Source organism: Drosophila gunungcola, unplaced genomic scaffold (assembly GCF_025200985.1).
Source record: "Drosophila gunungcola strain Sukarami unplaced genomic scaffold, Dgunungcola_SK_2 000001F, whole genome shotgun sequence".
Taxonomy (NCBI): domain Eukaryota; kingdom Metazoa; phylum Arthropoda; class Insecta; order Diptera; family Drosophilidae; genus Drosophila; species Drosophila gunungcola.
The window spans coordinates 4735650-4749000 of record NW_026453197.1 but is presented as its reverse complement, the minus strand read 5'-3'; the positions used below and the strand labels follow the sequence as shown (position 1 = coordinate 4749000).

Sequence of the window (13351 nt, the reverse complement as noted above, 5' to 3'; positions counted from 1 at the left end):
AAATTATTATGCTAACAAAGTCGAGTTTAGTTTTTATAAGGTTTAAAATAAATTTTGTTGTTGTGCATTATGTTATGTTTGGCAGTTTTTTTAGTAACTATTTAAGTTTAAACTATTTTAATCAAACAATAAATGACGTCTTGAACAATTTTAGGAAAGTACAATTTTAATTATAAACAATAAAAAAAGTTTTAAAATTGAAAGGTTTCTACATGGAATATCATAACTTGGTAGAAAAAGCTTCCCAAGTCTAGAGAATTTGAATTTTTTTGTTGTATGGCAAACAACCTTACATCAAATCGTTCCCACTGTGGAAAACAAAATGGTTTACTTGTACTGTATGGAAGATGAAGATGAAATTGGAAAATCTGACCGAGACAGGGGGCAGAAAGGGGTGTGAATGGCGAGGGTGTGGAAGGTGGCTGGCACTTACATGACATGACAATAACTTTGACTTGACCATTCGACCGTTGCTCATATCTGACCATCTGACCATCCTTTCAGGCTGCCCACCACTCCAGATCCTTTGTGCTTGTTTGTTTGTGCTGGTCCAGAGGGTGGGTGGCAGACAGGGGGAATAAGGGGGTGTAGAGATGAGTGCAGACCGGCAAGGATATACAGGTACACACTCATACTCGCACACTCACGAAATGCTCTTTTTTGGCTCCGATGCGATGGCCGAACAAAGAGAAATATTTATGCGTTGACCAACTTGACCAGCTCGGACTCCACACAGCCATTTCCAATTCAACTCCAACCTCCGGCGGTCCTTGAAAGCCAAAAATTCCAAATTCAAATCCAATTCGAAATCAAAGCCCGGCCAAGGAAGAAATTCCCAAAAGGGGTTGAGTCTGCCAACTGCAAGCTTAGTCATTGCTGTTTATGATGAAAAATGTCCAAAATTGCTTTGCCAGCTATCTACACCAAAGAAAATGTTGATAATTTTATGATGAATATATATATAAAAAAATTTATGGCACAAAAAAAAATATTTGTTTTGCCTGAAGTAGGGCTTACGACGAAAGAAAATTATTTTAATTATGCTATCTACACCTAAGAAAATGTTGATAATTTTATAATGAATACAACTAAAAAAAAAAAAATTGTATGGCTCAAATAAATATTTGTTTTGCCTTAAATTGGGCTTACGAAGAAAGAAAGTTATTTTAACTATGCTATCTATAATAATTTTATGATGAATATATCTATAAATATTTTGAATGGCTCATATGAATCGGTTTTCTGACTTAAATAAGGCTAATGATGAAAAAAATAATTCCACAAAGAAATATTATTTTGCTCCAAACTCGTACTATTTTTTTTATGTGTATCAAAGTGATGTGAGTCGGAGCAAGTCTGCTCGCAGACACATGATGACCTTTTTGGGTCCGACATCGAAAGGGTCAGTCCGAGACAACTCTACTCGAGTTTTACGTTAATATTTAATATTGCGAATAGTTGATTGAAACATTTAGAATTTTCCATGACGGGCACCAGCAGCATCAGAACAACAAATTGCTCATCTCTGCATATCCCAGTGCAAGTGCTCGATGTCCCATTTCCTTAGTTGGCTGACTGTGATTTTATTTGGCTATCGCAAATTGAATTGGGAATAATTTAGTAACTGAATTCCACATGGGAAATGTACACAATATTATTTTCCTATTTTCGATTGTAGTGACCCTAAAAAATCTAAAAGAACATACAAAAACTGAATACTTACTCTAAAATTATATATGCCAATTAAAATAAACAATTATTTTGTATTTCAACTTAATATAAGGATAAAACATACCATTAAGAGGATATAAACACAGCTTACTGGGTGAAATTAAAATCGCCGTGTTACTTTTATTAAGAAACGAGCGGAAAACCAGCAGGTGGTCATGCGATTGCCGTCACCCATCAGATGGACATAACGATAATTAATAGAATTTGTTCAGGGAATACGTAATGAGGCATCGACTGGGGGACTTGGTGTCCTGCAGACAGGAGCCCAAGGGGGAGCTAGGTTTTCTATTTTTATTTTTTTTCGATTTGCAAGGCATTCATTTGGATTTTGTTGTTTTATTATTAACATTTTCATCTGGACTCCGCCATTGGTATTTTCCCTTCTCAGCTTTTCCTGTTTTTCCTTCTTTTTTTTTTTGTTCTTTCAGACAAACAAACTTGAATTTAAATGAGCTGAGAGGGTCGGCTTGCGGGGCACAGCCCGACAGTACGGTAAGTGTAATAAAAATTAACATTAATTTAGAAACAAGAAAATGGGGGAAAATTCATATGACACGAAAGGGAGAATGTTGAAGAATTTTAACAAGAAAAATATGTAAATTGTCTCGTAATAAAAACGTCCTGGCCCCCGACCCAGTCCTCCCTCAACCTAAAAGCACACTTATCAGCAAATATAAATTTTATGAAACATTCCCCGAAAGAAAAAAATCGCTGCAAAGGAATTAAAATGGGAAAAAGTATAAGGGAACACAAAATAAAAAATCAAGTGAGAAAAAATAAAAAGCCAGCAAAGAAAACGGAATGAGGCCCAAGGCCTGTGGGGGGTGCACAAGTTATATCCCTGCAGGACATTATTTTAAATACTAATCCGCATCAGTTTTCATTTGAGTTTTCTTCTCGACCCTGACTCCCTCTCGCTCCACCGTTCGCTGTGCCTCGGAAAATCGTCGCTGTCCCACTCTGACGCTTTTCCCCTCCGCTTTTCACGTTTCGCCTGTCTGGCTGCCATCTTTGTTTGCGTTTGTGTCGTTACATAAATTCAGATGTTATCCTAAATGCGCAGCATGCACGTTATTAAAATAGCGGCAGGGCAGGCGAAATTCGCAGGCATTTGGAAATAAAGCAAGTGGAATGGCATAGCCAAAGTTCCCGACTCTGTGATACCTTTATTCTTTTGCTATAAATAAATAAATAAGATAAACACAAACTCTGTTTTAAATACAATTACTGACAGAAATTCGTCTATATAAACACCAATTTAACATATTTTTTCCAAATGAAATGACATGCTATTTTTATATTTTTATGAAAATTGCTATATTTAGTATTGAAAGTATTAAAATAAAGAGAACATTCGAAATTTTTTCTGAATGGGTTGTATCCTGACTAAATTCGTGTGCAGGGTATTTAGTCAGTTTTAGTTTTGTTTATTTCTTATTGCTTTGATTATAATCATATTTGATTAGAGAAGTCTGGCATTTTGTCAGCAGTGCGTATACATAATCTTAGATTTTAAGGAATTTAATAATGCTTCAAAATAATTTAAATAAGTTTTACCGCTAAATCTGTATATATCTTTACTTGATAAACTTAATATTTCGGTGAATGTTTACAAAAGAATAGTACATATATATACTTTTTTATTAAACAGTGGTTTATTAAAACCTTGTTTATCAAACAAAAACGAGATAATAAAATCGTGACGACACAATTTAAACTTACAAAAAAATGACATAGAAATTTGTGACATTGATTTTGCATTCGACTAAACAAATATTATTTTTTAAAATTGGAACTAATATGTTCCGCTTTATTATCCGGTTATTAAAGAGTTAGCTATTTTAAACGATTTGGTTTTAAACAAAGCCTCCAGAAACCAGCATGAACGCCCAATTCCACACAACGTTTAACGGTGGGCAAAGGATACCCAATTTATTTCTTTGTTAAACTGCTAGCGCTCGCCTAATCCAAAATTGTGGTTAAGTGGTGGGGTTCGGAAGTTGCATTCGAATCAGCAGTCGATAATTGCATGACCATATTTAGCAGGTTAGGTTAGGTTTTTCAAAAATGGTGAGATAAATGCAGAGTGTTCGAAAATGATCGAAACCATGAAAAGGTTGGCTTAAAATAGCACGAGAATGCTGAGGTTTCGGGGGAACAAAGCCATTATGGTTTTGAAATGTATTTCGAAATAATAGGTACTTGAAATAGCAGTTTAAGCTCTAATTACGATGATCGATTCTGTTCAAAAGGAAATCAAATTTAAAAGAAAAACTATGAACTCGAGCAAATAAGTACGAAATATATTCCTTATTAGTTTTAATGTAATGGAAAATGTTCTTCTACTTTATAGAGTAGTCCTCTGTAAGGATATAATTGTACTTTTGCACAATACAATTTCTGCTTCTTAAAGTTTATGCTTTTTAAACTTTTTAAGGGTTCTAATTACATTTAGTACAGCTAAGTATGTAAGGGCTTAAAGTCTTTCCCTTTTAATTACTTTCGAATAACAGGCAAATACCAAGCGATCTTACTATGTAACCCCATTTTTTGTTTGTTTTTTTTCCGGTTGGGTTTCTTTGAGAATTGGACAAAGCAAAACCAAACCTAGACCTAGAACCCAGACCCAAGAAAGGAAAAACCCAAATGAAAATGCAATTTTATTTATTGTTATGTACAAATGCTTGCTTCTTTATTTTTTTGTTCTTAGCTCACGCCGAGCTTATGTAAATTTATTTATTTTGCGTAATTTTTCTTGTTTTTACAGAAGAATAAATTCGCCTTGTTGGCCGCCACCAACCAGTCCCAGCCCCCTTTGGGCAGAAAAAAAATTTAATTAGAATAAAAAGAGGCAGCGGAACCAAAGGAAAAGTGAGAGAGTAAGGCACAAAATTAAAATAAAATGAGGAAGCTGGTAAAAAATGAAAAAGAAAAATTGTTGCCAAGCCGAGTGCCCAGCAAGGGGAAGGATTTCGAGGGTCTGCGTGGTCCTGCTCCTGATTCGCTGTACTCTTCGTTCGTAATAAGGCAAAAGTTGTGCAATTTTCATGTGTAGCTGACAGTCGACGCCAACATTTTGTAATGAGCTGCCGGCCTCTGCTGAAGGGTCAACAGGGGGGTCAACCGGGGGGTCAACGGAGGGTCAGTGCTGTCAGTGGACAAAGGTTGCCACTTGGCCGCCATGTCGTGTCCGCGACTTTGACTTGAGGGAATTTCCCTCACACTGGGGCTGCATCGTAAATTATAAACAATAAAATTGTAAAAATAAGCTCAACTGAAAAATAAGAGAATTCCGCCGGAAAAAAGGGGCTGAGAGAGTGGTTAGACCCTGTCAGCAGAGCGGCTTAATTGCATACTTGGTTTATGACTTTATATGCCAAACAAGATACTGTTGGTTACTCCACTATGTAAGTCCACACAGGAATAAAAACATTTTTCGCTTTGCTTGAGAAACATTTGGTTACATATTAAATATATTATCTTTAAACTCATAATAAACTCGAAATACCTATGTTTTAATAACAGTTAAATCGCTTTATTTACTATTTTTGTAAAAAAAAAAAATGTAACAAATAATGAACTAATAGCAGTCAATACCAAAAAAACAAAGCCAAAAAAAAATACAATTTTTAAAAGTTTAACAAGGATACATAGTCCCTTATTTCCAAATGTTCTTTAGCATATTATTTTCCTAAATCCTCAAATACAACGAGGCTGAACAATAAGTCTTGTCAAATTTAAAGTTTCAAGAGGAACATAATTTATGTATATTTAAATCAAAGTGATGTATAAATGGTAATTGGCATAAGCGACATAAAAACTTAAAACAATTTTTAGTTGTATGACAATTGTTTTTACAATTCTCATTACAAAAACATAATTATTCTTATACTTAATATAATAATAATTATAATTATTATTATAATTATTATAATTATTCTTATAATATACTTTAAATTAATAGACCAGTTCACAACAGTCATGGGTAAGCAAGTCAAAAATTAAATAAAACAATGTGTGATGAAAATGTGTATTGCAATCTATGAAAACCCTATGTATCCTACTTACTTTTAAGATTAAATTTTCCCAGTGCTTACATTTGCCTGGCATTCACATGATGTCGCTCAATTATGGGGAGCTTTACGTGCTTTAGTTTGACTCAAATTTAATTACATCGTATTATGGAATTTATATGACATCCACCCGGTCACACATATCCACTTGCCATGGCATCCTCTCCGTCACTTTTGGTCTTTTGGGTTGGTATGGGATTAATTATGATGTGCCCTAAGTTGCTCGCTCGGTTTAAATGAAATGTAATAATTTTCGTTGAAGGATTTTAATTTGGAATTTGAACATTGTACGCACCATAAATATCCAGCTTTGGGGATGCCACAGAGAACGGAATGTTTATGTGTGCCTTTCTATCCAGGACATCATAAACTCGGGTTGCCAACACTCAGTAATTCTTTGAATCACCTGCCAATGCGGACTACTAATATTAACGATATTTTGCAGGTATTCCGTTTGTTACGTTTCCATTGCAATGATATGAAAATATTTTAGCATAATCCAATTGTTCTCAGCTCCGACTTCCGAGAACTACGCCAAGTCGAATAATAAAGTTCCTTTGATCAGTTCTCTCTTTGCTAACTTGTGGGTGTGAGAAAGAAAACAGCTTTTAAGAGCACATCAATATATTGCGAGTCATTTGCTCTCAGTTGACGGTGAAATTCAACGCAGTGAAAAAATTGAAACAAAGGCAGCTCAAGTTTTTTTTTTTAAAAAGTGTCAGGCCACTCTAAAACCCACAAATCGGGAAAACTGTGTATATCTATAAACTCATAATAAAATGTATCAAGCCGAACCATTAAATAAAAATAATGATAATAATAATTGAAATCTTATCTTTCGGTTGATAACCCGGCAACGATTTTCAGAGAGCAGATTATATGAGCTTTTTTGGCTCTTTTCTTTCCAGTTTTGCGTAGTTTTCGCTAATTACTGGAAGCGTGAACATCGTTGTGCCAGTATAGAATTACTTTAATCAAAAAAGCCAAATAAAAGTTAAGAATTTAAATACAGACTATACACTCAAGTGTTAAGAAAATGGTACACAAAACGATCTTGAACTTAAACCATTTTTGTTATTATGAGTTATTTAAACAAATGAAAATCAGCTGTGAAACATCAAGTACAGCCCGTACACTCGCAGAAATTATATACAAAGATTTAATTAATTTCATCGCTTGCCGCAGACAGTTTCGAGATCTGTTCTATGAGTGGGATAAGGATTTTTATAAAAGTTTATTTTTACTTTATCTGAGCTGTACAAGTGACATAAAAATCGACTTTGCCGAAATGTACACACGTCTACAAAATATCCCCGCAAAGGAAAAGGATGCCTATTGGAAATCCGTTAGTTTTGCTATTGAACAGAATGAAAACCTGACCAGTGTCGAGTTGCGATATACACCACAGAATTACAACTGTGAACACATTGAGGTGTTTCAACTCGTAATAAATCAGCTGAAGAGGAAAAAACGTTTAAGTGTATTGAAAATGCATATTTCTGGTGAGCTAATACAAATAAATACCACTATACATTATATAAGTAAATACCTATGTATATACGATATACTTAACTCTATACTGTTAATCAGGATCAGCAGGCGGTAGATATAGTATTATTTTTATTATCGTTTAGCGAAACTATAGGTAAAAGGTGAGTGGCAGGAAATAAATATTTTTATACCCGTTACTCGTAAAGTAAACTAGAAGCGTATTTTGTATTAGCTTATAAATTTGTAACAGGTAGAAGAAAGAGTTGGAAACGTTTAAACGTTCACACAAAAAAAAATTCATGTCGAACCATAATTTCTGCAAATATTATATTACGAAATTAAGTTTAACATATATTATTGCGTCATCGATAGCAGATTGAAATATCTAACAAGCAGATGGCACTGTTTTTTTGTTTGTTGCCGCTCCCACAGAACTGCAAGTGGCGCCATCTGTTAAGGACACAGTGGTTTTGAATTGGTAACGCTTATTGACAGTCGTAGCACTCGATTATATAATTCCTATTGATTTGTCAAGTCAAACTTATTCATGTTCGATTTCCGTGTATCCAGGTTACACTGTTGAAGACCTTGCGGGATTTGGAAATCTCAAAACGCTATTCCTGGATGCTCGAGTAAATTTGGATGAGTTGAGCAGATGCTGCAGCAATAACCCCAACTTATGGGATCTTACAGTCCTTAATGGCGAATCGGCGGGACGTCGCTTGGCCGAGATCACACCGCATTGCAGCCAAGTTAGCAGGTTTAAGTTCAATATGAATACGGATGGTGATGCCACAAAATACGCTCCATTGGCCAAAATGACCAGCCTCGAAGAGTTGAAAATTGGTGGAGTGCATATGCAGGGAACGTTGCAGACACTTTTTAGAGCATTCTCCAGAAAGACTACCAAGCTTCTCAGAAAATTATCCATAGAGGATGCTTTCATAGACTTTGAGGAGACCAAGGCCTTGTCCCAGATTAGATCGTTAAACGAACTAAGATGTGGGTTTCTGGATTCTCAAGATATTGAACATAAGTCTTACCTGAACTTAAAACCCTTTTCCCAACTGAATTACCTGAACGTTCTAGAGGTACTTTCAAAACACGATAACAGAAGTATCTCAGAGCAAATTTTCAGCATATTAAAGCAGTCTCAGGGAAAGATGGAAATACTTTTGACAGACTGTTTAATAAATTGGGATCCCAAGGGTAATCTGCAACTTTTTCTCAATAACGTGAATGCCTCTGATTATGGGGCCCTGCTCATGTTGCCAACTTTAAAAAGCCTTAAAATAAACGGCTCTCATAATCCAGGTTCTCTTGTAGAACTTTTCGAAAAGTTCGCGTTGTGTCAGTCTTCGATTTTAATAATAAAAACGATTAACCCATTTATGGCTTATGATACCCTACGTTATAGAGGCTGGCAGTTCAGACCTCCAATGGTTCCAGTGATTAACGCCCAAGAAACTAGAGCCCTGTCGACTTGTAGGAAATTGAAAAAGTTAGTCTGTGGATTCTCCGATACCGAGAACATAGATCTTCTACATAATCTTTTAGAACTCGAAGATCTAACCATTACCAGTAAGCCATCGAAAGGATCACTACAGAATCTTTTTTCCGCCCTGGCTTCAAGGGTACCCTTTTCAACCCTTCAATATTTTCGGCTTTGGGAAGGAGCGATCAATACTCAGGAGGCTAGGGAGCTGGCCCAAATACGATCTTTGGTGGAGTTGCAGTGCGGCTTTGACAACGCTGAAGACATCGGGAAATTCGCAGACCTAGCTAAAGAAAATCTAAAGGTGCTTAGCATTACCTCGCTACAAGACTTCCACGAAACTTCGCATGGTATACTCAAAGTTTTACAGGCCTCCGAAAGCGAAATGTTCTTCTCCACCAGGGACATTATAATAAAGTCTGACCGCTGTCTAAATTTCCTAGGCCTCCAAATGAGTATTACCGAAAGATACACAGATGATAGCTTGCTAGTTGCCCTGGCCAATGTTGAGTGGGTAGAAAACCTTGGAATAAGCATTAAACGAGGCAATTTAGGAAAACTATTTAACGCCATAGCAATGAGAGATAATAACCGACTGAAGAAAATTGTAATAAGCGACGGGTCTCTCGATTTTAATGAGACCCTTGAATTAGCCAATATGAAATCTCTAAAAGAGTTTAATGGCACATTGACAGACGCACGGAGCATCAAACACTTAAAGCATTTAACTTACCTCGGACTTGGTAATTCCTTTGGCAACAGTTTTCCAGAGAGTATTGTTGACATTTTTAATTCTGTTAAGGAAGAATTAACCATAAGTCTGGGGGGAGAAGAAATAAGTTTTAACCAGACTACTGGCCGGTTAACACTGTGTAACGCATTTGCGAAACATTCTCCCAAAATGGCCAGAGACATCACTCCACTAGCAAGCGTTAAGAACTTAAAGTCAGTTCGAATTTCAGGAGCTAGAAAAGTTAGATCACTCCAATCTTTTTTGGCCCAACTAGCCACAAGGCAAAGTCCGTCTCTTCGCGAGGTGATAATGGAAACAAGAAATGATGAAATTGAGTCTGGCGTTTTGAAGTTCAGCACTTTGGAGTTCAGGGAAGTGGCATCCATCAAGTCAATAAGGACGCTTAAATGCGGCTTTTCGGAATCTAAGGACCTTGAATTACTGGCTGGCTTACCGGAACTAAACTATTTAGTTGTTGGCTTCGATCAAGAGGATGTTTTGAAAGGCCTCCTCAGGAAACTTTCATTGAATGACATTCCAGTTCCAGACAATTTGCCTGCTCAAGGCATAGTGGGTTTTGAAATACGATTGCACCAAATTTTTCTTAAGGAAATGATCATTTTGAAGGATAAGGGGAATCCTTTCGTTGTGGAGCTGTTTAAGATGTTGGCCTTGGTAAGCGGATCAAACCTACAGAGTTTGATACTCAAAGGTGCCCCCATCACCCGGGAGGAAGCCGAAGAAATTTCAAAAATAAAGTCATTGCAGAGACTTATTTACAGATTTGGAAAATTAAAAGACATTAGAGGTCTCTTGCGGTTAAATGAATTGACAACTCTCATTATTGGATGCAGAAATGCTCATATGGCATATCCTGAAGAGTACGATGAGGTCGAAACTTTGATGACTCGAATTCCAGAGCACGTTTCGCGAGATCTTCTGTCATCACATTTTAGGGGTCTCGTGGGCGTGGCTCAGCACTTGGACCGTCAAAGATTGCTGATTGAGTTGCCAAAAGAGGTGTGGTCCCTAAAATTGATATTTGAACCATTGCCTGCAGGTCTGACACACCAGCTCCAGGAACTGATCATAACCTACAGGTATCTAGCTTTCGAAGAGGCCCAAAGGATTGCTCAAATCGCATCATTGAGAAGGCTTAGGTGTGGACTCCGAGATGCCATTAGCTTTACCGTTTTGTCAAACCTCACTCAACTTGAATGCTTGGAAATCAAGTCGTATCCAATGTTCATGGACATATCTGATTACCTGGTGCTATGTTTCAAGGAATGTCCGAAGCTCCAGTCCATCGACTTGCACTTTAATCCTCGAGTGCAGTTTATCAGTGCTGATTTTACGCAGCGCGCAATCGAAGCACTGAAATCAGTTCGAGATCCAAAGCATCGAAGTCCACTGAGGCTCAGCTGTTTCGTTAGTCAGGTTTTTATTGAACCGGTAAGCAGAAATACCACGCATCATAAGAATTCACGTAATAAATAAATGTCCTTCTTGTTATTTCAGAAATATTTCAGCGATGAGCAGTATTTAAATCTATCCATTAAGGAATACCAGGAAGATAAGGTTCTATGGATATATTATAAAGACCATCAATCTGTTTAAAAATGTATCAAAATGTTATAGCTTTTAGGGCTAAGAAAGATACATTATTTGGATAGATGTATTATAATACTATGGTATTTTCCAATCGAAGTACAGAATAGATTAGAGAAGTGCATGTTTGTTCACTTTGGACCCACACATTACTTGAAAGTAGTCTTTTAACATATTTATTCTTGAATCTTCTTGAATCAAACTATTATTTGGTTTTATTTTTATTTATCAACGCTAGTAGATAAACATATTTTACCTTAAGGTAATAGTTGAATCATTACATTCATTGTCACCAGCATATATAATTATACATATGTTTTTTTGCGATTCTAAAAAATGTTAAAAATTGGTAATGTTTTATATATTTTATATATTATTCCTTTGTCTGCACATTTGTGTGCGGTTCTGCCAGACTACTACGTAGTTAGCTCTGGGCTCTCGGGTAATGAACATCGGCCGAAAATAAAAACTAAGGCACATTTCTAGCAAGCACAGCAATAAATGGCATAATGAAGGAATTAATGAATGGACGAGGACCAAGGATGGGAGCAGAGGTGGTGGCAAGGGGGGACGAACTTATGCAAATGCAAATGAAAATTAATTTAATCCGCAGTACGAGTAAATTTTCCATTTTAATTTAATTACATGGACACTGCCTACGTGAGCGACAGCTAACCAAAGACAGAAAAAAGAAAATCAAATAAAAAACGGACACTTTTAAGCAACCATTTTTTTGCCACCAGCCGAGCTTTCTTTTTTGAGGTGGGCGGATGGGTGGATGGGCGGTGTCCTAACTATGAAATGCTCGTGTGTCCACTTAAAGCCAATTGGCCAATTATTTTAAGCCGCAACGGTCATTTAGCCCGGATGCGGAAATTATGAAGGTTCCGACCTTGGGGCGTGGGGCAATTAATTAGGGCGATTTTCGTAAGTCCTTGCTTATGAAATTAAAATGCAATTTTCATTAAAATTGCGCATCGTTGTCCCCAGCATCGTAGTCCCTCAACTGTGTCCGCCTTATTTAATTATCCATTTTGCCTACAAGAGCTCCTCGCTAATAGCGAAATAAGCCCGGACCGGACAGGCCAAAAAAGAAATGAGCCCGTCAGACGGCCAGGGAAAATCGGGACATTGCCAACGGGCAGATGAGGAGCAAGTCAAAATAACAAATTAATTAGTAAAAAAGCAATTATTCCTTCTGCGTTTTTTGCGCTCTCGAATCCATTTGCATTGAGCCCAATTGAATGGCAAATTACATTGCAAAGCAAGCCTGAATATTAACAGTGTAAAGGTCAGTATAGACAGCTGAGAAATAAAAGCTTAATCCTCTATATTGTATATAGTACAGTATATTTTAAATATGTGACTTGCTATAAATCGTTGTACATCTGTACTAGGTTTTTTTTTATTGTCATTTAGAAAAGAATGCTCTTAAACTGATTTTAGACTTAAACGGTTTCTCAGTTAACTAATTAAATATTTTACAAATATGCTCTTAAAAATATTATCACACCAGGTATCTTGATATGTATCTACTAAATTTGTTATTGATTAATTCTTTTTAAGAATATCTATCATTTAAAATTAAATTTATTGCAGTTAAATATTATTTAACATTCTTTAATTATACATTGTAATCAATAAAATAGTTCCACATATATGGTGAATGTAGCTAATAAATACTCTTCGAAGTAACTATCCAATCTCCCCATTTTACGAGGGAAAGCGATTAAGGTAAGTCGTTGGCCACCCTTTCACCCACACAGGGATTAATGTACTAACGGTAACATAAGCATAAACAGATTAGAAGGCACATAACATTGTCCACTTTTTATGGCCATATATGTATGTGCATATATATATATATATAGAACGAGCCATTCCATCCCACAACATGCCATTCGAGCTGGACATTGGGGATGGGCTCGAAACATTGCAAAGTGGAAGAGGACATTATGTAAGAAAAATGCTAAATAAGCGCTTAATGCATAATCTGTACCGAGGCATTACACACATAAAAAACAGGGGTTACTCGTGCGCCAGCTCACGAACCCCATTCCAGACCCCATCCCTGCCGCCACTGACCATTTCCCCGATCCACTGACAACGGTAGGGCCGACTCCGGACTGGCCCAGCCAGATATGGCCATAATGTATGACTGCCATTTTACATGCGCCTTTGAAAAATGTGCTGACACTTTGAGTAGAAGCCGGAGCCCAA

The 13351-nt window shown here is 36.6% G+C and overlaps 1 protein-coding gene across 1 annotated transcript; it reads left to right on the top strand.

Moving 5' to 3' along the window:
- Window positions 1-6748: 6748 nt before the first annotated feature.
- On the top strand, window positions 6749-12550 carry LOC128262556 (uncharacterized). The gene is made up of 3 exons (XM_052996882.1): window positions 6749-7306; window positions 7866-10975; window positions 11042-12550. Exons 1-3 carry the CDS (start codon window positions 6841-6843, stop codon window positions 11138-11140), a joined length of 3675 nt encoding a protein of 1224 aa, XP_052852842.1. The 5' UTR covers window positions 6749-6840; the 3' UTR covers window positions 11141-12550.
- Window positions 12551-13351: the final 801 nt, after the last annotated feature.